The sequence below is a fragment of the Nesoenas mayeri genome (assembly GCF_963082525.1).
Source record: "Nesoenas mayeri genome assembly, chromosome: 13".
NCBI classification, from domain to species: domain Eukaryota; kingdom Metazoa; phylum Chordata; class Aves; order Columbiformes; family Columbidae; genus Nesoenas; species Nesoenas mayeri.
Window position 1 is genome coordinate 8,985,547 of NC_137550.1, and position 25,526 is coordinate 9,011,072.

The window sequence follows — 25,526 nt, forward strand, 5'->3', positions numbered from 1 at the left end:
TTACATCTCCAAAGTCAGTTCTTTCTCCGTTTCTTTCTTCTCACCCCTGGCTGTATCGCGAGGCTGGGGTGGTGGGATGACACACACCGACTTCGAGCGGCCCCGTTCCACTTCCCGAACCTTTTCTGCATTCCCCGCTGCGGGAATAGAAAAACACAGACTTGTATGAGAGATGTTCTCCTTTGTGGGTCAACAGGAATGAAGAAATACCAAGAGCTACCGAGGTGGCAGTTTGCTCACTGGGGATGAGCTGTTCCACTGCAAGGGTCACTTTTCAGTTACAAAACAGAAGACAAAGATAAGTGTTTCAATGGGGAAAAAAAAGGCAATCTAAAACCTATTTTGTACTTTGAAACAGGTTACCTATCTGGATAAATACCATCATTCTTTAGTCAAACTGCATTAGCAACTTTGCAGAACAAAAATTCATATCAGTGACTATCTTAAAATAGCTTTTCAAGATGCAGGTGTCCTGCTGGAGCACCTATAATTTCACTTTGTCGCGTTAAGTGATTTTTTGGGAGGAGGTAAATGCAGTCGTGATGGAAGGGTCGATGTTGGGGGCTGTTGTGCTCACATTGTCCCTGGGGCAAAAAACAACTCACCCAGCAACACTGCTTTCTATCACTTCACTCTGCTTACACTCATGTTTTTCCTCAGGAAGAACACAGTTTAAACATTTATGATAAACTATGGATTAAAATAGCTACATTCCCAGCAGATGTCTGTGTTATGCACACACAAATGTCACACAGTTGTGTTCCTTCCATCAACTTGTGCAAACCTGTAATAAGGTACCAGCTACTCTATGGCTCTTTATTTAGCAAGGGTTCAGTTAATTGTTTAAATAAAATTACAAAGGAAGACAATATTAGAAATAGGACACAAAAAGATTGAAAGGAAAATTTCTTACTTCTTAAATATTTTTCCAATTCCTATGTAAAAAAAGAAATATTCTGTATGTTAATATTAGACCCAGCCCCTTAACCTACCTCAGCCTATGTTGGGAGACTATTATTTTTTTGTTATTTTCAACAAACACTGAATCTTTTCAATCATCACTTTTACAGCTGTGACTGTGCTAGAAGGTGTTGTACCAAGTATCATAAAAATTCAGTGCTCAGTTTCCCACTGAACATCTCATTGCAGTTCAGAGGCTAAAATGATGCTCCCTACAGTTCCAACCAGCTGTACTTTGTGTGAGGCTTCACTGATATGAAACTTTTTAAAAATTTATTTATTTAATGTGAAAACTAAGCTTTCAGCTATCTAAAAACTGAGCTTGGGTTTAGAAAAACATGAGGTCTTGAGCCACTGATCTTTCTGTAACAGATACTCAAAACAGACAGTGCTGCTAATGGGACACTCAAAATGCATTTTAATAACACTTAGCAAGCAAAATAAAAATATACTTTGATTTTTTTAAAGTGTGTGGGCATGAACTTTATTGAAGTAGCATTCATTTTTATAAGGTGCTTATGCATTAGCATCACCATAAGTGGAATAATCTGCAATCATTGCTGAACATCTGAGCGTTTGGTGGAACGTGAAGAACCCCCCAGCTTACCGGTGAAGGAGCGGCACAGCTTGGGCTGCGGGCTGGAGTCGCCCTGCGCCGAGTAGGAATCATCCTTCTGTGATTAAAGAGGAAAAGGAGCTTAATACACTGATGAAGATCACGAGCAGGTCTGTTAACGACACTCCTGCTTCATAAACAAGCCATTTGCAATCCCCAAGGACTCCGTCTGCATTTGTTTTGCCAAGAAAAACAACAAGAACTATTGCTAAAAATAGGCCAAAGAGATGGCAGGAAATATTTACAGATGCTGATTTGTTTTGAGTTGGTGGAAGAGGTCTGAGCTCTCCAGGAGCGATTCAGCAGATGGGATGGGACAGAGCAGCCCTGGAGCAGGGAGGATGGGGCAGGTGAAGCCCATCCCCAGAACATGGACATTTCTCACCTTGGCTGCTCCCCACCTTGGCTGCAGGCCAAGGAGGCAGGTAACGAGCTTGCACTAACGAGCTCCCTGTCCTTTCACTCCAGTGCTAATCTCCACCCTCCAGGAAAAAGAAAAAAAAAAAAATACATAAATCTGGTAGCACAATGCTGCGTGAATTGTTCAGTGCTTCTGTAAACTGGGAATAAGTCTCTTACGCAGCTGTGAATTGGCACGTCGGTCCAGAAACCCAGACTGCCAAAATAACTCTGGACACCTCCCAGCCTGGTTTTCTGTTTTGTTTCGGCTCGTTCTCCTCCCTCCCCTAACGAGGACTGCTGCCCTCCATCCCTTGTTCACACTTTTATTGACCATTTTAATAACAATGCCTTCCCAGCTCCGGCAGCATCGCTGGGCTCCCTGGAAAGCCATTCCCAGGGGCATTTAACAATTCTCAGAGTATGTTCCATGAAAGGGCTCCGACATAATTACCAAAGGCAGAATGTCATTTACGCACATGGCTCACAGGCAGCTCCAAATAAGCTCCTTCTTGGGGGAGTGTACTTGGGTTTTGGCAGAGGAAAAGAGGACGAAGTTGCCTGGCTACAGGTGCAAGGATTTTCTGGGTGCTCAGTGGTAAATAAAAGCTATCCTGGGTCTCAGACACCTCCCTGCCAAGGTACTCTGCACTGGATCCTTGCCTAGAATAATGCAAGCCCCAAATCCAGGCACTGTTCAGAGCCAGCGCAATGCCCAGCTCCGGGAAGCATCAGCGTTCGACAGGAATTTTGTCCTCAGGCGGAGGAAGGTGAACTTTCTGCTGGAAATAGATAGTCTTGGAGTTAATCCTCTGGGCTCTGATTCAGATCTGAAGTCACCTCATAGTCTTGCCAAGGTTTTTCTGTTTGGTGTAAATCATTTAACCTGCGCCGCTGGCTCGGGGGGCATGAGGATTGTTCTTCTTTTCTCTGCCTTCTCTATTCATTCTGCAACACTTCCTTGGCAGGGGCTTCTAAGGCAGCATTTACTGTAAAAGCAAAGGCAGATACCCAAAGTGCAGTAGACCCTCAAGGTACCCAAAGCCAGTCAGGTTAGAGAGAAGAGATGGTTCAACCTGGCTGAAGCCAAAGTGTTGACCACAGACCAGTGCCTATACTGGTGAGGACACTGTTTTCTCCACACTGATGGTGGAAGGAGATGGATTGTCCATTGGGAGAGACAACCTTCACTGTTGGTTCCTCCTCAGCCTGGTGGAGCCATAGACCTATAGAAAGATGCTCTTCCATACGTACCTTATTTTGTGGTGGCTGATGCAGGAGGAAAAGACCAACCAGCACCTAGTAAGTTCTGAGATGAATCTAACTGAGCTACAAGAGCTGCATATTTTAAAAGCAAAGGACTAAGCAACTTCAGTAAAAACAAAAACAAACAAACCAACAACAACAAAAACCCCACCATATATGCAGACAGCCAGCAAGCAGAAAAAGCAGTGTTTCTACTGGACCAAGGAGATTTTTAAATTATTCACTCAGCTCACAACACCTAACCGATGGAATGTATCACCAAAGCTTTTTTCAATAGACTGGCAATAGAAACTACGTAGGTGTTTCACCAGCACCGGAGGGTTTTCAGTGCTCTTTTGCTTGAAGTTTGTTCCTCGATTTCCAGTCGGGTTTGCAAAGACAGTTGTAATGCTTCCATCTCGTGGTGAAATGCAGAATAGAAAAATGTGTGGCATGAGAGCGTCTGGGTTTTTTTGCTGACTCAAAACCTGGAAGGCCAAGCCCTTCCCTTTGGGACTACAGAAGATCTGGCAATTAGAAAATTCACAGACACTAACTAGGCATATTTTTCATTCATCTCTGTTTTAAACATGAAAATGACATTTGCTTGTCAACTTGGCATAAAACTAAATCTGAGTGGTTTATGTTTTTCCCAGAAATTTAAAATATTGAGCTGCTTTTAATGGGATGAAATCTACTAATTAGCACAGTTTTCCTTCTTTCTACTGACAAATTCTGCAGTCTGTTCTTCTGCAGTGTGAAGTAACAGTGTTCACCCACTCTCCCACCCTGTGCCAATATTCCAGGGCTCTCATAGAACATCATCCCATCACTTTTCGGTATTTCCTCATTTCTATTTGCAGTAAAACGAGGCAGCTATTGTGAAACACGAGCAGATAAGCTGCTGCCCACACAAAGCATGCCTGATTTTTCCTTTTGGGTGCAGAGGGATGCTGCTGGGGCTTAGAGTCACCCTCACAGATGTCACTGGAATCAGCCCCCAGTATTCAATTGCACAAAGCAAAAGGAGCTGCTGTACAGGGGTAGAATTATCACCAACAAATTACTCCTATGAGCCAGCAGCAATCAGCATCAAACTGGCATTTTGCACAACGCACAGCACCATTCACCATCCCCATAGGGTATTAGCCACCGTCCATGGGTCAGTATAGAGACAGAGTGAATTTACTTTTTGTTCAATTTCTCCCCAAAATATTCTGTCCTCTGAAAGGCCAGCTGTAGGAACTCAAACTAACAGGAGAAATGGTCTTCCCAAAGGTGTTAAATTTCCTATGAAATGCACTTCAGAACCTAATGGGAGCATAAGGGTTAACAATCAAATGTCCTTAAAAGTCTGGAACATAGCACTTAAAATCAGCACTAGCTTGATGCTGTTCTTTTGAAGTTTAATTATACCAAATGTTCTACAGGAACATGCCATGTTCTTGCCTATCTATTTTGAATTGTAAGTACCAATCAGCATGTAAATGATCAAATTAAATCTTTTAAGTCATTTGCAAGAGCCAGAACACCTTTCTGTCAACAGAGGGCTGAGACGCAGCAGAATTTGGTGCACTGGTGCCGTTCTTGGTGGGCTCTTCAGTGACCAGCATTTGAACAAAGAAATCAGAGTGCAGAAAAGCCTGTGGCAGTCCTGAGTTCTTGTGCTGTCGTAGGAAATTACTACCTAAATAAAGAAAAGTAAATTGTTTCTTTTTAAAAGGTCATGCTGTTCTCCTTAGCAATGGTGTCTCTCTGCCCACATCAGAGACCACGGTTTGCACTTGGATGGTGCTTTAGCCTGAGCAAAAACCCAAGATTCAGAGAAGTGGGTGAAATTTAGGGATGGCCCAGCAGTTACTGCTGCTGACCTGGGAGGTCTGCGAGCAAAATACTGGCAGGACTTAATTGCTTTTCCTAAAGACTAAGAGTTTCAGAGGATGGGAGGAACTGAGAAGACCAAGTCTGCTCCTTGTGCACCGTTCCTGGCCCATTTCGTCTTTCCAAGGGGAAACATCTGCCCAGCTTCTCTCATGATTTCCAAAGAAGTCAGCGAAAGTCTTCACCAGCCACAGACATTGTATTTACCATATTTCTCTTTTAATTCAGAAAAAAATGAACTGTCATGGAGCTGTGCCAGCAGTAAATTTGGACTCGAAGTGGTTCTCACAGGAATCAGTATGCAACACTTCCCTCTATTTTACTTTCTTCAAGTCTGTCCAGAACTGCTTTTAAAAACAAAAACCTCACCTCCAGGATAAATAAGAAAGCTCATAATAGTGCTTCTGTCCTTTCAAAAGAGTTAGGGGGGAAAAAAAACCAAAACAAAACACACCACCAAACAGTTTCAAATATTTACAGTCCATCTGGACTGCTGACAATGGGTGCACCAAATTCCCACCTTCGACAAAATCTCCCAGAAAAGAAAACATGGGAGAAACAGACCTCCGAATCCACAGACTGAAACCCAATTAATAACATTTGCTCAGTAAATAACTTTCCTAGTATGGCTAGGAGCCTGTGTTCACAAAGCACTGACTAGCGTTGCACCCAAAACAGCTCATTTGTTTGTCAGGAGTTGGGCTTTTTTCCCTCAGTATTTCCTATTCATGGGAATGCAATTTAGGATTGAGAGACACTCTTTTTATTTCCTTAAGGCAACCAAATTTATCTCTAAAAGGAAATATCACCAGCAACAAAGAGCACTCTTGCTAACGTTCATGATACCTGCACATGGTCTCTGCAGGTCCAAGCCATCCCCGCTGCCTCTTACCTCCGTCCTGGAGATGGTCATGTCTCCTCCGCTCACTTCCACCCGCAGGCTCTTGTGCCGGAGGATCAGGATCTCCTTGGGATGTTCCCCGGGCTCGGTGTCTCCAGGCAGGGTGTGCCTGCTGTACGCCGGTCCCTGCATGTTGCACCAGAGAGACCACGGCTGGGGTAGGACCATCCCTCATCCCTTCACTGGTGCCTGTGTCTTCCAGGTCCATCATTGCCCATGACCACCCCATCTAGCCATGAAGATAAACTGATCCAACCAAGCATGAGAGGTGGGGATGGAGGGAAAAAGAGCCAAGGAAGGAAGATGGGACTCTAAACTCTGCCTTTTTTTTTAATACAAAATTGCCCAAGCAATCACTGGATGACAAGACTGAGATGCATCTCTACTAGTCCAGGTGACACACCAACTTAGTGCAACAACTCCATTAGAGGTTTCTTCAGCCAGAGCTGTCTCAGGGCCTCTGCCCAGCCATCCAAGATTTTATATCAGCCCCACCTTCACATATAAATAATCCAAGAGCATCAACAGGAATGATAAATCCTGCTTCAAAAGGCATAAACTAACCAAAGTGAAATCTCCTACTAACATCAGTGGGAATTGAGGTAACTTTGTCACTACAAGGATGAGGCTGGATTTCAGCAGAAATGCAAACAGGAGGTGTTGCCTTCATCTCCATCCCATTCACCATTCCTACAGGTTTCCTCCCAGCCTTATCTATTTGCTTCTCTCAGCTCAGCAAAGGGACAAGAGGGGATGAGTGAGCCCTCTGTGCTGAGCTGCCCACACCAGCCACATCCCCAAGGACTCGGTATTTCATGCATAATCTGTAAACAAAGGCTTAGGTGGATTTTAAGGATAAGGCTCCATGTACCACCATGTGAGCAGCAATTACAATGCACAGTCCTAGATGCTGTGTAAAACCCCAGATAGATTATTCCTGAGTTATTCTGTAAACAGCAAGTGGTTTCGATATTATTTACCAGTTGTACTACTTTCATGGCAAAACTGCCAAGCGGTTTTAAAATCTCTGCAGATTAACTCTCACTTGCAGCTCACTGACTGTGCTCTCATGAAAAAACCTGCAATGTGAGGAGAACTCCATCCCTGCTCTGTCCCGTGGGCAGCCAGGAGCTGCTGCAGCTGCTGGATCTGCTAACCTGATGCCTGAAGATTCACGTGCTCCTCCTTTCTCCTTTCTGATTCTGGGTACTGATGCCTAAAATATTTTATGAAATTATAGGCTGACTGGGTGAACCTTTCAGAAGCTGTCATGCTGCAAACAGAGACGTGCCACTGACTTGGAAATTGGGTCTGGCTTCACAGAGCCAACTATTCTCTGCTCACAAAGAGATATCATTAGTAATTATGTAAATAATCATAACATCTGCTCAGGCTGTTAGGATAACTGAGATAACTTTTGTTATTGGACACCTAAAATACAGATTGTGGGAAGAGTTATACCGTTCTCCTTATTCGGTACAGGTTCCTTGCCAATATTTCCTGTATATTTTCCAGGACATCCGGATTCACAGCATCCTCCAACTTTTTGTCTGTTATGACAGTCCTGTCGTTGTTGCTGCAAAGAAAACCAGAACATCTTATTTTATGAGATGCACAGCAGCACAACTGGTGCATCCCCAAAGCCCTTTGGGACCCCACCACCAGCAGACACGACCGAGTGCTGATCCCTGCAGCTGGAGCTCATGGCAGAAAAGGCATTTGGTGTTTGCATCAGTCGTGCCAGCGTGTGCTCCGGGGTTAAGTGGGTAACAGAGCTGTGGCAGAGCGAAACTGTCTGTGAGAGATGAGCCGGCCGTTCTGACTTGCAAATATTTGACCCTGCTCTCTCAGTCCGATAATCGTTCTCGTTGTTGGGTCCCTTCAACATGCATAATAGTGTAAAGGCATCAAAAATGGTGCAGGTGCCTCTTCCTCAGACCACCATTTCTGTGTAACTCTGCAGGGGATAGAGATGAGTCTCCATGCACAACATCAGAAACGGTCCATCAATGCCAGCAGATTGCTCATCCACCTGATCATTTTTAATACCCACCTTCTCATTTTTAAGTAGTGTTTATTTTGCATTTGTCCAAGCTCTGTTGCTCCTCTCATGGGATTGCCCAGCAGGGAAGAGCAGAGGAGGCAGAGAAGTTTGTAAAAGCTTTCCATAACTGTTCCCTCCAGTGGGAGGATTGGGTGGAGTGACAGAAAGGGGACAACTTACAGCAAGGAGGGATGAGACGGGGCATGGCCCAGCTGCCCGGCTTCTGCCAGCTCGATGGCATGTTTCCGCTCCAGCTTTTCATAGAGAAGCACAATACTGGATTTCGGCTGGTCATATTCTCGAAGGAGGATCTTCTGCAGGTATTTGCTGTTGAAATATTCTAATCTGTTTGAGGAAAGAGCAAAAAAAAAGAAAACACAACACACCAAGATGGGCTTAGCCTCCTCCCGTGACTCCCCAGCATCAAAACGGACCTGAGCAAGTCCGCAAGTTCGCAGTCCATGACTGCCCCATATTTCATTGTATTCCATTATCTTCTTTCCAGAAATCACTGGTCCAAACAGTCAGTATTTCATTATTTCTGCACTCCAGTACATAAGCTATGATATTAAAACTTTGCTAAACATAATAACCCCCCCACAAAGTGTCAGATTTATTGCAAACTCTAAGCACTACAAGTAACATGCAATAGCCCCAAGGGATGCAACAGATTTAAACACTTCCAGATTCTTTCTTGAGCCATTTCCTCTAACTTTCTGCTCAAATGCAGCACAACATTGGGGAAAAATCTGACCGGTACTGAATGCCGATGCTCCAGTTTGGCTGTTGTTGGCTGTTCGCAAACCTGCTCACAAGGAGCCAGGACACTGCTCAGCAGCAGTGATTCCCAAACCCTCTAGTGGCATCTCGAAGCATTGGCATTTCCAATAAAACCCCTGCCAGCTGCATTTAGCAGCCACCATGAAGTTAGCTGCAGCCGTGTCTACACAGACTAGGAATTAAACCTGGTAGATTGCTATTGGTATGTTTTATGTTATTTGCATTTTTTTTTTAAATTCTCCTGTGTGTACAATCTACCAGAACTTAACAAAAACTGCACACTTTGCTACAGAAATCCGTAGAGATCATCTGTAATTTGTCAGTCCACAAGTGGTTGCCCCTCCAAGTGCTGCAAGTTCATATTTTTAATATGTTGTGCACACACAGGGTTGGGGTCCTCAGGTCCCACATGGGTAGACAGGCAGGAGGGAATGGCCCTCTCATTTCCAGCAGGTTTCTTTGGACAAGAAGGGACAAACAAAAGAGGAGAGGAGAAAGGAGACTTTTTAGGCTGAAGTGCAATATGTGACCTGCACCTTGGTCAAGGAAAAGCCACCCCTTTGTCACCTTGGCTGTGCCATAAGAATGAACCAGGCTCAAGTGCCCACAGGGGAAACTCAGGGAATAGAAACCAGCCTCATTTTGTTCTACACGTGTACACACAGTTGTATTTTGGCAAATCCTTACTTGTCTTTCCAGTAATACTGTCCCCAGTGTCCAGATATATCTTCAATGCCAGCCAGCAAATGATCCAAGAACTAAACAGAAGAGAGGATTTTGCTGTACACCGGTTGCATGTATCGCATACATGATGAACTCAGTCAGCAAACATCAAAAGCCAGCAGAGAAACCGGGGATGCTTTCAGCTCAGTACCCAGCACCAATAAACAAGAAGGGGGGATGTCAGGCTAATTCCCCATCCAGGCATCCACGTGCACCCCTTGGTGCTGGAGCACAATAAGTGGTTTGGCTGCTTTCAGGTCTACGCGAGCAAAGAATAATCACTGAGGGACGTGGATCTGCTCTCTATGATACATATAGGATGGCTGATGGATTGTGTGTCCTGCATACTGGGTCTTGATAAGCGGGAAACACTCATATTGACGTTTTTGAGGACAACTTGTCTCAGGAGATCCGTATCTTCAGGATATACGTGTAGATAACACAAAAATGCTGCTTTAACTTGAATAAATACTGCCTTTCCCCAGGCACTTCCCACTGAATGAAATCATTGGCCACATCTTGCCTAATACGAAAGTATTAGTACTATTTAAAATGGTATTAAAAATCCCAGTTTGATTTTTCCGCCTAGAAGTTAAATCTCTGTGATTTTCCAAACTGTTTTCCCTCCTGCTAGTACCTCTAACCTGGGAGAGGTCTCTGCTCCACCACAGCCAATGACCCTCCACACCTTAGTACTGATGTCCCTGGATCTTACTCAAGCTCTAGTAAGAATAACTTTTTTTTTGTGGGATCAGAGACAGAAAAATTCCCCAGCGGCTCACTCGACTTTGCAGCCAGTACAGGATGAGAGTCCTCACATTTGCTTTTAGCAGCTCTGTGGTCTGAGGACTGAAAAATGACAGCCCCCGTTCTGGTAATTCGATCAGAGAAATAAATTTGAGGCAGAAAGCCACTTCTGGCTTCTGCGTGCCTGGTTTCCAACTATCTGCATTGTTACCTTCTCAACTTAATTGGTACTTAGCCATTTTCAGCTCACATTTCCTAATAAACACATTTCCAGAGATGATTTACTATTCATACACTAACAAAAGAAGAAAGTATCCCCTGTTCATGATAGGAAAAGCCTCTTCAGCCTATTGAAGTGTTCCGTTAACCTCAGACAAAGCCCTGTAATACAACCTAATTATGAGGATGCCAAACAGGTTTTACAAATGTCCTCAGACCTAATGTCTTTATTTCTAGCTACCCAAAAAGAAGACAAAAATATTCCTGAAGGAACCATACCTACAGAAATATGACTGGGCATAAACACTTATATTCAGAAACATTATTTTACACTAGATTCGGAGTATGAGGGCATTAAAAAAATCCCTGGCCAGTGCTGGATGTGCAGAGGACCTTGCATTCTCACGGAGCTGACCCACTCTGTGGAGAAGTCCTCTGTAACTAGAAAGGCCAATGTTTGGATAGCAAGAGCAAGGTGAACTAAATTCCAACTTTGAGTTATGGTGACTTCAGTGATTCCTTCCAATATGGTGTTTTCCTTGCCCTCCCTTTCCTATTTTTTTTTTTTTAAATCTCCAAACTGATAGTGGTCAAGTGACTAGTGAACATACAGAAGATCCTAACCCTGAAAGCAACCAAGTCTCATTTTCTACCACTCTTTTCAGAGAAGCAGAAAAGCTGGAGTTAGGTCCCAGTATAAACTTTTGGGTGAATCCCTGTCTTTTCCTGTCGTGTTTGTGCACCTTCTAATGCAACACCAGCCTAGTTGAGTTGGTGGCTGCTGTTCCAATGCAAATAATAACCCATGGTTAGGAAGCTGCATAGAATTTCAAAGCTGGAAAGGGACTGACCTGCGGAGGATTCAGGTAAAACTGCAGATCTGTAGAGCCCCTGGAGGCACTCCACATTTCGGAAGAGCCATATTGCTATCAGCGAAGCATATTGGAGAGCTCTGGATGTGTGTTGATAGACACACCACTTACCCGAATGTGGATCTGCTCTCCCACTGTGGGAGCACTCTCTCGTTTCCTCTTGACAGCCAACAAGTCAACAAGAGGACGGATGGTCATTCCCTGCAGCACAAAGACCAAAAAATCAGCTTTTCTTCACGTCAAATGTTCTTAGTGGTTCCTGCACTGGAACCAAAATCACCAGCATGGGTATGGGCCACAGCTACCTTGTTCTTTGCCAGAACAAGACTTGCTGTTTGAGCCAGCGTCTCTCATCTACTCGGTTTTATTATCAAGATAAAAATCCATGAAGCTTTGACAATGCTAGAAACTCTCTTCTTCCAACCGTAAGTCAAATATGTTGTTTGCTCATGGTAGTAGCCTGAAAATGGGAGCTCACATACTCCAGGTTTGGGGTAGGGAGACAGGGGAAATGCTCCACTCTCCTCATTCGGCATCTCAAAGACCACAAAAAGTCAACCAATAATAATTCCAAGGTCAAGCCTGTGGTTCGCTGTTGCTTGCAGCCCACCAGATGGAAAGGGGCTTGAAACGTTCAAAGTTCAAATGCCTGAAATGATGATAGTTCTTGAGAGCTGCCAGCATGCAGCCTCTGCCAGCATTTGGCTGCTAACTTTTTGAGTATTATATGTCACAGATCATTACGCCAACGATCTAAACAGCCAGTCGGTGGCTAAGTTTACTAATCAAACTATCCACCTGGTGGGAAGGGTCAAGGGAAAAGTTTTAACATCCTTTAAGCCTCATGAGTGAACTTCTAAAATGCTGCTGTGGTGCGTTTCTTAGTTTGGGTTTGGTATGAAATGACTTTTCTAGGACATGTTTACAGCAAAAATGATGGAGTGGTTGATGTTTATGACTTCTGAATGTCACAGATGCTGGCACGGAGGATAGTTGAACACATTTTTAATTGCAGAAACAATTAATGTGTCATTTTAATAGCTAACAGCGATTTTAAAAAGCATCACTGTTCAGAGTAAATAACATAAAATTCAAATTCCGAAAAAACAGATACAACAAAAATGCAGCAGAGACTATGCAATTTGGTCTCTTGCCTTCACTGCATAACCAGCTGCATTTGTTGTCATTTTAAAGTGGCATTTCAGAGTGATCAGAATTCCAAAATTTAGAAACATTTTAATTCCTTTGACCCTTTACTGACTTTGGGAGCATTATGGGAATCCCACAGGTTGTTTTCAGGCCAGCAGACTGCGACACACTGGTAGGTCCCTTGGGATGCTCCTCCATCCACCAGGGACAATGCATCTGAAGTGCATCACCCGATCCTGACAACTTTATCATGGCTCACACAAAGTTTTTCTACCACCAGGGATCCTGTAGCAAACAACAAAAACTCTTCACAATTATTATATTTGCTAACAATTTGATGGAAGAGGTCTGAGGCAAATAGGCTGAGAGAGTGAACTTCAGATGGAGAACATGGCATTTAATTTTTAAGCCTCACTGAAAGGCAGAACAATACGAGCTTTTTGTGACATTCCAGACAAGCCCACAGCTCCTTGGAGGACTTTCTGGTCTATGTGGCACACATCCAGGCCTGCCTGGAAGTGTTGAGGACTCAACAATTGCTTAGTCAGCCTTCTTAAACTCATCAACCATGCTTCTTGTGGCAAGAGCCTTATGCAACCGAGTTAGAAAGGCAAAACCAGCCAAGTTACCTGGGTTATACAATGCACTCATAGGCCCATGTATGGACAAGCCCAGCTGCTCACACACTGGTCGTCAGTCTGTGTAGTATGAGGATTTTAGGGCAGCATGGTCAGGATTTCCAAGAAAATTAAGTGGATTTGTGCTCCGACAAGACTCCTCAGTCCTGCATCCATCGATGTGGCTGGCAGCAGCACCCCAGAAGCTGTAGAATGCATTTGCAAACCCAGGTTTCTGACCGTCCATCTTCAATACCTGCTTCTGTTATTCTTGTGTCTGTTTTCTGTGCTGACCTACAGCAATATCTTTTTGGTTCAGCTTTTAAGTTTACTCCACCCTGCTTCCATTCTCGCGGTGGCCTCAGCTATGCAATACTGCAGGTATCTGGAGCCTGAGCTAAGTCCGGCTTTAGAGGTCTTATGTTCCTGTTGAATGGCTGAAGGTCAAGGGGTTGCCCTGTACCCATACCCTGTTTAACTCTCACCGTTTAGCATGGAGATGACATCACCAGTTGAGCTTTGAGGTTACACAAAAGCCCTTTTCCCATTCCTGGGAAGGATTTTCCGAAGCCTCAGCAGAATAGAACTGCTGCCTTAGAACAACCTTTGTCTGAGACTCAAGAGCATCTCCGCACGAGTGGACATGCCCAGTGACCGTGTCTTCAATTTCTGACCCACATTTGCATCTTAAAACTGTCAACCTCCACCTAACAATGCTCCCCCCATCCCTGGCCCCTGCTCTCTCCTTTCAGTCCAAAACCTATGCCTGGTCCAGCTGCCCTGCAGGTCTCAACCCATGGGCACATCAAACTTGTTGACCATTTTTTCAGCTCATGGTGTGGATTAGGTGGACATGGGAAATCAGAGACTCAGCCTCCACTCTCTGCATTGCCCAAGCACCCAACACCCACACCTGAGGGCTCCAGAGAGGCCAAATGGAAGGAATTCACTCTTGCGGGATGATACTCAGCCATGGGGCCACTCAGCAGCTGTCACTGTGACCTGCTATCTTGCAAAGCCCCAGTGGGTGCTCTGCTCCCTCCATCCAAGGGCACAAGGAGGAGCCCAGCAGCTCTCCGTGGACCTTCTCGCTCTCTACAACTACCTGAAAGGAGTTTGTAGCATAGAGGATGTTGGTCTCTTCTCCCAAGTAGCAGGTGATAGGACGACAGGAAATGGCTTCAAGTTGCACCAGGGGAGGTTTGGATTGGATATTGGGCAATATTTCTTCATGGAAAGGGTGTTCAAGCAGTGGAACAGGCTGCCCAGGGAAGTGGTGGGGTAACCATCCCTGCAGGTGTTTAAAAGATGTATAGATGAGGCTCTTAGGGACATGGTTTAGTGCCAGATTTTGGTTATGGTTGGACTCAATGACCTTAAGGGTGTCTTCCAACCAAAACGATTCTGTGACCTCATGCACTTGAGCAGTGGAGCTCCTGGGCAGCTTTTCTGCACAGCGTCATTCCCAGACCCCAATCGTACTCTCTTCAGCCCTATGGAGACCCACTCATAACTTTTCAGGGCAGTGCACACCAGGTAAACATCAGCCTTGCTCGCTTCTGGACCAGACAATCCCAGCTTTTCCACCTTATTCCTTCCTCAAGTGTCACAACATTTGCCAGGTGAACTAAAAGGTGTATTTTGGAGAAATAAATCCCCAAAGGAGTGTTTCTTTTACAGACTTGCTGCTAGGCAGAGAAGAACAAGGAAACACATACAAAATCTTCACCCCCACAGACAGCTGCAAGAACACGGTTGCCACTAGATGTCACAGCAACGCCAAGAGCTGCTGCTCCACAAAAACTTACACCCTCAGCCTGTGCCTAAGGGAGAGAAAACCTCTCTCCATCATACACCTGCAGGGGTGCTGGTTAAGAATCCACGAGAAATAAAAGCATATTAGTAAGGAGAGCAACATAAGCACCAAGTCCTGCCCCCGCGGTTCCTTGTCCCCTGTGCAGCTGTAGGCAGGGGACAGATGTGGTACCTCTCATATGCTCCCCCAGCAGCAGCTCAAGTTGCAGATGCTCCTACAGCTTTACTGTGGGACCAGGCAGCAGAAATCAGTCTTTAAAAATATTAAATTAAAAAAAAAAAGTAAAATAAATAAGTAAATTAAAAAATAAAAATTTTAAATAAAAAAGTACATTTCTGCTTTAAACAATAAACCAATTATCTCCGAACAACCAGTGCTGCCCTGGCAGCAGGGGGTTCAGATGTCTACAGCCACCCCATAATGTGGGCAGGTTGCACCCACATGCAGCAGCTTTCCCACTGGGTAGGAAATAACCCAAGAATCACCAGGGCAGAAGGAGAAGCAGGAAGAAAGAGGGCTCAGGGATCAGTTCTAAAAGAAAAATTAGAAGCAAATAAATCAAATGTGTTACAACTTTTTGATTTGCTTCTGATTTTTCTTCCTTTTATAACAAGTAACACACTCAATTTTTTTTTCCACTGAAAGAGTTAAAACAATCCCCTTTCTGCTGTATCATCATAAAATAACTGCAGCTGCTTTGCTGCATGAACGTGAAAACATCTCAGACATATACAAAATATTTACATAAACAACTAATGACCGTTGTTGCTTCAGCTGTTGGATGCTCCAAACCGATAGAACTAATTCTCAGAAAATGTTAAGAACTCACTCCTTTAAAATTAGGTCCCTTTAAACTGCCCACTTGTGAACTACCAAAACTGAGATGACCAAACCATAAGCCTTTTTTAAAATTCCTGCTGCCCATGTTCAGGGGCTTTGGAGCATCTCCAGTATCTGCTATCTTCTCACCTTTGGGATCAGGGAACTGCCCCACGGCTCAGGTGGTGTTGGCTGACAACAACAAGTGGTTCTTCCCTTGCTCAAACAGCAAACTACCTGTAGAGTTTGATCCATGTTGGCTTTGCTCTCACATGAAACATGTGGAAGCACTGCTCCAGAGGGGAAACCTGTGCCAGCATAATTCTTTCCAATTTTCACCACTGCCACCCCAGCAAAGAAGGACCAGATCAACAACAAGACAAATTATCACAGAAGATACTATGGCACATGCTTTAAGTCAAAAAATGATAGTCATCCTCATGAATGAATGACACATTCTCACACCTTCTGCCTCTTTCAGTAATAATTTAAAATTTGTATACGCCTAACAACTTAATGGAGGGAAAGTTTTAATGACCCGTAAATTCTTGTATCCATCTAACGGTTTAGTACTGGTTATTTGTATGGAAAAAACAAAACAAAACATATATATATATATATATATATATATATATATATATAATGCTCATTCTTTACATCTGCTCATGACACCAAGAGTGTTTTTACCTGTATGAACACGGTGAAGAGGATGACAACAGTTGTTGCTGCAATGAAGAGCTTCTTTCTGCGAAAGTCAGGAAGCAAGAAAACCAAAGAGAAACAAATGGCTCCTCGGAGACCCCCATAGGCTATAATGAACTGGTCTTTGCTGGTGATGGTGTTCACGTGAAACCTGTTCACAAAGAAAGTCAGCACGAGAACCCCTGAAAAGCAGGAAAAAAAAATAGAAGCATATCAAACAAAGACAGAAATTTGGTAAAACTCTTAACTGCATGACATGTTTTACCGTAAAACATCACCGAACTGGTAAACACCAATCATGAGGAACTGACCAGGGACCGAGATGGTATATTCCAAATATGCCACTGGAGAAAGGCTTTTCTTCCAGTCTGGTCCAACAGGTTTGCATTTGATTTGTCCAGATGAAAGTTAATTCCCAACACATTTCTGATTTGGGAGATTACAAATGCCATTGACTGGCTGCACTTTGAGGTGCTTGGTATAACTACAAAATTTTAGGTAGCTCATTTTACAGCAAATTCTCTTGTTTTTTAACCCAGCCTGTGCATATCACAGTCCAGATGGGAAACCTTTCCTTCAGAAACTTTACTCATTTGATTATGCAGAGCCAGATTCCGAGAACTGAACTGAAATATTAATTGATTTACTCTAATTGGTGATAACAAATGGTTAAAGTGCTTGGATTACAAGTGTTCTCAAGGCAAGCCATCAGCAACAATTTAGCGCTTTAATTTCCAAAAGTTTCCAAGCAGTAACTTGGATAAGCAGCTATATTCTGCCTGCGTTAATGGTTGTTTCTTCACAAATCTTTCACTCAAAGATTTCTACTTTATGAATTTAAAACCTAAGGTCACACAGCAATTGGTGTAATTTATAGTCATTTGCAACAGTCATCTACATATACAGAAAGGTAAAAAACATCAAGCCTTAAATCAGTAAGATGTGATCTTAAACCCAACAGATAAACATCTTATTTTCTGCAGATTAATGGCTACTTTAAGAACTGATGACACAGACCAACATTGACTTTTACTGGGAATTAGCTGGATCCACATCACTGCTGCTTTTCTGAAAGGCATTTGTAAAAGAAATAAACTTCAAAAATACTAGTGCTATGAGAAGAGCTGTGTTTGGAGAGCCAGAGTTGTGCTTTTGTAACGTTACTAGGTTCCTTATGTTTGGCAGTGAAGAATTTTTGAGCTAAAAGATGTCAAACTCACTCAGAAATTCTTTTCATCCGAGCAAATAATTTAACAGAAAACCACTTAATCATAATGAAATATTTGAACGTCCACACAACTAACAAGCAAGTTTCCAAGTGCATTGATGGTGCACAGTTATTAAAACAAATCTTGGCGGGTATTAATAGCTAATAAACCCCTTTCTGCTGCATCTTGCTAATCATGGCCTACCTTATTTAAGCAATTTCTTGAAGTGTCTATCAAATTTGAGTTCATTCTGACTCCGTGGTGTGTAAACACAAATCCTGTTGAATGTTTTTTAGCTCTCAAATTCTTTGCCAAAATGTGTGCTCGGTTATTTCAGTCCTTGTGTTCACATCTGTGATAACCACGTGTACAGGGGGAGCAGCAGAGGGTGATGGGGGAGGCAGGAACATTCTCTCATTTAATGCAATCACATTTTTTCACTCCCATGAATAACAAACAAGTAAATCTGTAATTTCACCATACCTAGTGCTCTCCAAATGAGACAGAAGATGACAGTAAAGCAAATGTACGGCCAGTTCCACTCATGATTTTCGCCAATGGTGGAAACCCCAAGAAAGATGAAGATGAGGGTATCACTAACGCTGCTCCACATCTTCATGAAATATTTGACTGTGGTGTGAGACTTCAGAGAGATGTTGGCTTCCACGTAACGTTTCATGCCCATGGAACAAGCAATGATGCTGAGAAAAAGAAAAAAACCAATCTTTTCTATTTAAGCACACAAAATCAACACATTGTCATTTATAAAAAATATGGGCTTCACCAAACCTTAGATGTTTGCATACATCTCACTGGGCAGTGAATCACTTCCTACATTAGTCCAATAGTATCAGGAAGGGCACCTGGACAATAATATATAGATAGTATATCTGGTTTTTAACAAATAAGCAACTCACAATGTATTGCATTTACCATAGCCTCACATAATACCTAAAATTAGCTACATTCAACACTTTCCATCACAATATACTGTTTTCAGCTCTTTAATTTTGCCAAACTCTATTTGGGTTGAAGAGATTCATGCTTAGGAGCCTACATTACCTATTTTGCTCAGACGAAATATATTCAAGGGAAGGGGAGACTCTTCTTGTAGTCGGAATATTTAATTTCCTCAGATATTCCATATCCAAGGTCACTTCAGAAACATGCAGCATCAATTAAAGCTTCCACCTTGCAATTTTTCGTGAATAATTGCTGTTTCAAGTTACAGGGTACACGTGGTTAGCCTAATTCATCAGCTTTCTAAAATCAACACATTTTCAGGCCAGCAATCTTAGAAGGTCAAAAAAGCTGAGCGCTTGAAGAGTCAAAGCTACATTTTAACCTGGGAAGAAACGTTTTGTTCTAAATATTGTACCAGCAATAGCAAAATGGCTTCACATTTCTGAGATTTGATTTCCATTTTTTCAAATTAAGATTCACCTCTGCCCACTGTGAGTTACTGATCACTGGGTTTTGCATTCAAACAAACACAAACCCAAAGACACTTCTATTTCTTTCATTTAAAAAAACCCTGTTATTGTGGTTTTCGTCATTGCCATAAAAACCCCACACACTCTTAGAAGAGAGAAACATTTGGGTTTGTCTGAAATTAAAACTTCAGGGAGACCTTTGGATGCCAAAGGTCAGACTCAGAAAAGCCACGATACTCTTAATGGGGAAAAAGATCCCATTTTACCCAGCAGCATGAGACCAATATTCAAATCTCTTTTTCATCTAATGTTCTTCGAGTTCGCATCTTTCATCTCCTAAGAAAATGTACCAATATTTTAAAACATTCTGAAATTGGTCTTTTTTTATTTATCCTCTTTAGATTGACCCACTTTGCATAAAGCACGGAGCCAGAAAGAGTAACAGAGATTGAACCACAGGCTACAAAGAAAATAATAAATTCTTCTCTTTCTGTATCTGCCTCTGGATACAGAGTCAATAAAACAGCTGCAAGCAGGAACTAAGAAATCCAACAAGTATTTATGGGCAAGTGACTTTCAGAGCTGTGGTTTGGGAACACTTCTTGGGAAAAGGATATGGCTTCACAGCAGATTCACAGACAAGGAATAAACTTGACCTGTTCTGTCACAACTTCAAAGATGTTTCCCCCACGGAGGAAGAAAAAATAAAAAAAGAAAAAAAGAAGTCAAATGAAAAAACATTTGCAGAATTGTTTAGCAGATTGGGTTGCATTCACAGATTTTTTTGTGGACTATGTGGAATTGATATTTTTTTGGCAATCAAATTATTTTTCAAAGAAACGAACTGCCAAGATCTGTTTCTTATAATACAGTATTCCCTGGTCACAAATGAATTGTCTGAAATCAAGATACATAAAAGAGGCATTTATAATTTGGCAATTATAAGACCAGCAGTGCAGGAATCGGCTGCCTTTGCAATTGTTTTGCTTTAGAAACAATGCATTATTCAAAAGAATAGAAAATGGGTTCCATAATGGGTACAGTAGATTGTGATTGATAGAAAGAGACACTATTAGGATTGAATGTTTTCTGCTCCATGATGATTATGCAGCATATTTATTTCACTGTTCTGTTTCATGCTCCTATAAATAGGCTTTCTCTTACCTATTCCCAGAGCTAGAATTGTTTTCAGTAATGCTAGAATATTGCTCCTATTAACCATTCGAGGAAACTAAATCTGCAAGATACAGAAATGGTTTCTACCCAAAAACAGTGTCATTAGTTTTAAACTAGATTTCCCAGATATTCTTGTGTCTAGCTGGTACCTGACTTAATTTTTTAATTTACTTTTAATCTTCATTATTATCAGATTTACAGTTGTTTACACTGTAGCTATCAATGCAGTCTAAGTGCACTTTGTAGTCTTTAGAGAAATATTAAATAGTTGGCTGTGATTCCCCAGCACCAGCTGTCTTAGTTTAGGAAGGAGAACCAAGTGCAACTGATAACAGCCCCCAGAAACCAGGACTGAATCACACAGTTTTTCATCTGTTTCTGCTTTCCAAGGTGAGCTTTCTTTGACCTTTAGGGTTATTATATCTACTTTTTTCTTGTCCCCTGCTCTGCAAGTGAAAAGCATGAGGTCACCAGAAAGCTCAGTTCCCCCTCCTAAAAATGGAAGGTTCTGGCCCATAATTATTGATTTTATTGGAGGATGTACCCAGTAAAAAAAAATAAATTAGCTGTATTGTCTAGAAATTACCATTTGTGAAAGGCTGAATTTACAGAAACAAACAGTTTTGCTTTGCTGATCCACAGGGACACACGAGATGGTGTCTGATAGAGCACAGGACCCAGCTGCAGGACACAGGTTGTCCCCATCTGCCCCATGTTGCTATACCCTTGTTGCACAAAAGCTTCATGAAGAAAACCTGTCAGTGCTCTAAAGTCTTTCCTAAAATGAAGAGTGTATAGATTGACTGTGCTATAGCAAATGGTTGATGTTTAGTGCCTTTGGAACCTGGATCTCTGACAGATTTGGCTGGAATTGCTCAGCAGATTTCCAGCGTTGATGGGGAGTGATGATGGGTGGACACACACACGGTGCATGAAAACAAAACAGCCTTGTTCAGGAGACCAGACAATCTCGTGAGCTGTGTATGAACTTCTTCTGATGCCAAATCTGCATCTCCAAGTTACATCTCCAAAGCACTCCCCAACAATAGGACTATTTCCAGCAAGGGACACACAATTCCCACCCCGTCACTCATTTACTCTGTCACCATAAGGTCTTTGGGGCCATCACCCAAAGCTAACTGGCGGGGAGGGCATGCATATCAGGAGGAGGGTTTAGAACAGACATCCTGTAAACTTGGACCAAACCTTTCTGAGAAGTTGACTAAATACTCCTTGCAGCTCTTCAAAGATTAGTTCTGATTGGGCCACACAAGGAAAATAACAAAATATGCCAAAAAAGCCTCTTCTGGCTGTGCCAAAGCCATCAGACATTTCACTGCTTGAACATTCAGGGTTTCCAAACAAAAAACATGGAGTTAAATAAACATTCCTCAATAACCTACATAAACCAATCAGCCATATGAAACTTGCCCAGAAGTCATCTGGATTGCTCGTGACTTGCAGCAATTACCATTGATGTGCAATTGTGCAATGGGTGAAACATGGTTACAACTCTCAGCTCTTCCACAGCTTTTTATACTTGCTATTCACTGCTGTTCACAGATTTCCAGCTAAGCAAACCTACTTTTTTTTTTTTTTTTTCTGATAGTTTTCAGTAAAATAGCCAAAAAGCTTTCCTGGACAGTTGAGGTTTTGGGACATACTTACGCCATGATCCCCGAAAGGTGAAACATTTCAGCGGTGAGGTAGGAAAGGTAGCTGTACAGGAAGACAAAGAGTGGTTCGATGACACGGATATCCTTGGTGAATCGCGTGGTAAAGGCGGCAGTCATCCCAAAAATAAGACCTACTAAAACTCCTCCTAGCCCAACCACAAAGAATTGTCCAACTCCAGCAAAAACATCCACACTTTTGATAGCTGGCATTTCACAGAAAGATCGAAATAGCTTGTAGAGCACCTGGATGAAAATGGAAGAGGAAAAGCAACTGTTAACAAGACATTATAGAATCATGGAATAGTTTGGGTTGGAAGGGACCTTCCCAGCTCGTCCAGCCCACCCCTGCCATGAGCAGGGACATCTTCACCAGCTCAGGTTGCTCAGAGCCCCGTCCAGGCTGGCCTGAGATGTCTCCAGGGATGGTTCATCCACCACCTCTCTGAGCAACCTGGGACAGGCTCTCACCACCCTCAGTCTAAAAAATTTCTTCCTCGTATTCAACAGACATGGCCATATGTAGCAATGACAAAATACGCTGCGGGGATTTCTGCCAGTGAAGGTCAGTGTCCTTCTCTGGAAGTCAGGCTCCTACCAGGGGAATGCTGTGGCACTCTCATGCATTTCTGTCCCCAGACTTACGGTCAAAGAGCTGTTCACCTGAAAGCTTCTCAGGACCTCAGGCCAGAGAAGTGGACCAGGAGTCCTCTGCTAGAAGAAGCTGTTGATAATTTTCCCTCTGCAGATCCCACCTCTCTGCACCAACCCATCCTTCTCCTGAACACCAAACACTCCAAAGGCTGGTCCTTACCACCGTCACTGCATCGTTCAGGAGCGATTCTCCAAAGACCAAAATGTGCAGTTTTTCATTGACGTGTATCTCTTCAAACACCGCCAACACGGCCACGGGATCCACAGCGGCAATCAGGCTGCCGAAGAGGAGGTTGTGGAGCAATGACACATCCTGGAGGTGAAAGGCTTTCACCTGGCAGATCCCGTACAGCGAAAAGCCGATCCCAAATACATTCCATATTGTCCCCACGACCGCATAGAGGAGGATAGTGCCAATGTTCTCAAAAAAGGGACGGCTGGGCATGAAGTACCCTGCGTCGAGGACGATGGGCGGCAGCAGGTAGAGGAAAAAGATGTCGCTGTCCATGACGGGTGGCGACTTGTCGTTTAAGCCGTAGATGATTCCCCCCATGATAAGCCCTACAAAGATCAATAAGCAGCTTTCGGGAACGACAGAAGGCAGCTTGTTGTATAGATGAAAACCTGGAAGGAGATGAATTAAAAAAGTATATATATTAAAAATAAACAAATAAATATATTTTATCAGCCCAAACTGGCTGAAGAGCATCAACCAGCTCCTTGTTGGGGTGAGGAAGGTCCTTGTGCTCCCACCTTCAGCAAGCTGCGCTTTGGAGTAGTAATAAACACACACAATTAAGGTGAAGCTGCTCAATCAGAAATTGGCTATAAAATCTAGAATTTTATGGAAAAATACAAAACTTTGTAAAAATTACCGTTGGTTCGGACTGCATTTCATCATAGCATAAGGTTAAAGATCTATTTTTAGGTAACGCACAAATAGAAAAACTAATCTGCATAAATAAAAAAGTCTTTGGAATTATTTATGATGTAATCTAGTTAGCATGCCATCTTCAGCACGAATGTAAATGGCAACTGCTAATTTTAAACACAATGCAGATTCCATTCACCAAAAAATATACAAAAACATTCTCATTAATTATAAATGGTGCCACTTTTAATATTGTTTAATCATTGACACTTAAAGCTAAAAGCAACATTGAAAAAAGTCCAATGAGGCAGCCTTGTGCAACATCCAATGTTAGAGAGAAACGCTGACAACCACAAGTATTCAAGGTGAGCTATTAAAAGAAAGTAATTGATAGAAACCAACCTGGAATAGGGGTAATAGGAAAAAAGAATTGTGATCATTATTATTTCTTCATGCATGTTAATAAAGTTGAGATCTCATCATATAATATGCAGAATAGCAAAACGAAAAGACCATTTCCATCTGAAAGAAGTTCTGATGTAAATGAATCTCAGAGACTTCTGTCTGAGGGGAAAAAAAAAAAAAAGAGAGGGGAAAAAATGCTACAAAATAAATTTTATAGCAGTAATTTAACAGAAGTGACCACAATTCCTGAAAAAAATATACATATAATTTCCACTTTCCTATGGCCAGTTTTGTAGAATAAGAAGGAAAAAAAAAAAGAAAATCTGAGTTATACAAAATATAATTTCTTAGGTGCCATTACACAGATAACCTCCCTAATGCACAGAGACTTGATTTTCAGCTCTATAACACCCTGCACATAGATTGAATTATTCTTTGCCACTGGCCAGACAGAGAACCCTTTTTTAAGGCCAAGAAGTCTTCATTTTAAGATGAAGATGCCCGTGGGCAACCCACAAGCTCATGGAGATGAACTCACACCTTGGTGTGCACTGCAGTTAAATTAAATTCCTGGAAACCCTGATATTTTTCCTACTAATAGCAGCGCCACGCACAGGTGTGAAGTTTGAGATGGAAAACCATCATTTCCAATCTAAAATGCAACCAGGTAGCCATTTTCCATGTGTGCCATATGTCTGGCACACACTTTGTGCATCCTTAGGATGTGGCGTGTTATCTGCGGCTCCAAGGTTGCAGAAAGGGCGAAGCAAAGGCCACCCCTGCCCACACCATCCCCATGGAGACCCTCTCACCCTCTCAAGATGCCTCACCTATTTTGGCCAAGGATGCCAGCATGATCCAGAGAGTGATTTCAAAGGGGACTTGAACATGTTGATAATCCAGAGAGAAAAATGCGTGTTCCGAGGACTCGTTGCCCTGGACTTCCTCACCAACCCAGCTGATGTTCTCCAGGACCACGTCCTCCAGCAGCGGCATCACTGGGGAGCCTTGGGGGACCCTGGCCCTGCTGGCTTGGATGACAGAAGACAGCAAGGACCAAGCTAGGATGCAGCTGCAGCTTTGGACCCTGGTTTCTGCCCCTCCATCTGCCCCAGGGGTTTGGCCACTGGGTGCTCCTGATGAGGACGAGCGGCCGGTGGAGGCAGCGGAGCTCGGCTCGCTCTCGTTGCATGGGTTGCTGCAAAGAGAGGAGCAGCCGCTCCGCCTCACGCTGTCTCTCCGCCCTGGTCCTTTAGTTTCCAGCTGGGAGAATCGCACCCTGGAGCACCACATGCCCAAACAGGCAGAGGTTCCTCCTGCAGATGCTCCCTAGAATAAACACCTCCTGCACCCTTGGACCAACTGCACCTCTCTGCATGCTTGAGAAAGGGACAACAGTTGCATTTTAGCCCTAATGCTTGAAATATTTGGGCTTACAGTCTCTCAGAAACCTTTCTTGGGGGGGGGGAGAAAAATTTAGAAAAAATAAAAAAACCAAAATTTAAAAAACCCCTTTTCTGCTAGAGCAGCCAGGCTTTGATGGAACCAATCCGACATTAACCAGCCCCATCCAGAAACGGACCCATCTTATGGTGGTCTTCACTGCAACAGCAAAA

The 25,526-nt window shown here is 43.0% G+C and overlaps 1 protein-coding gene across 1 annotated transcript; it reads right to left on the reverse strand.

Moving 5' to 3' along the window:
* LOC308045397 (sodium/hydrogen exchanger 2-like) lies at positions 1-25,016 on the reverse strand (the record flags this gene model as incomplete). The annotated part of the gene is given in 13 exon segments (XM_080352661.1): positions 1-137; positions 1,568-1,634; positions 5,994-6,128; positions 7,464-7,578; positions 8,227-8,391; positions 9,514-9,584; positions 11,499-11,588; positions 16,476-16,672; positions 18,182-18,399; positions 21,976-22,226; positions 22,795-23,258; positions 24,741-24,977; positions 24,980-25,016. Coding segments are annotated over 13 exon segments (2,184 nt in total).
* Between the last annotated feature and the right edge of the window lie 510 nt (positions 25,017-25,526).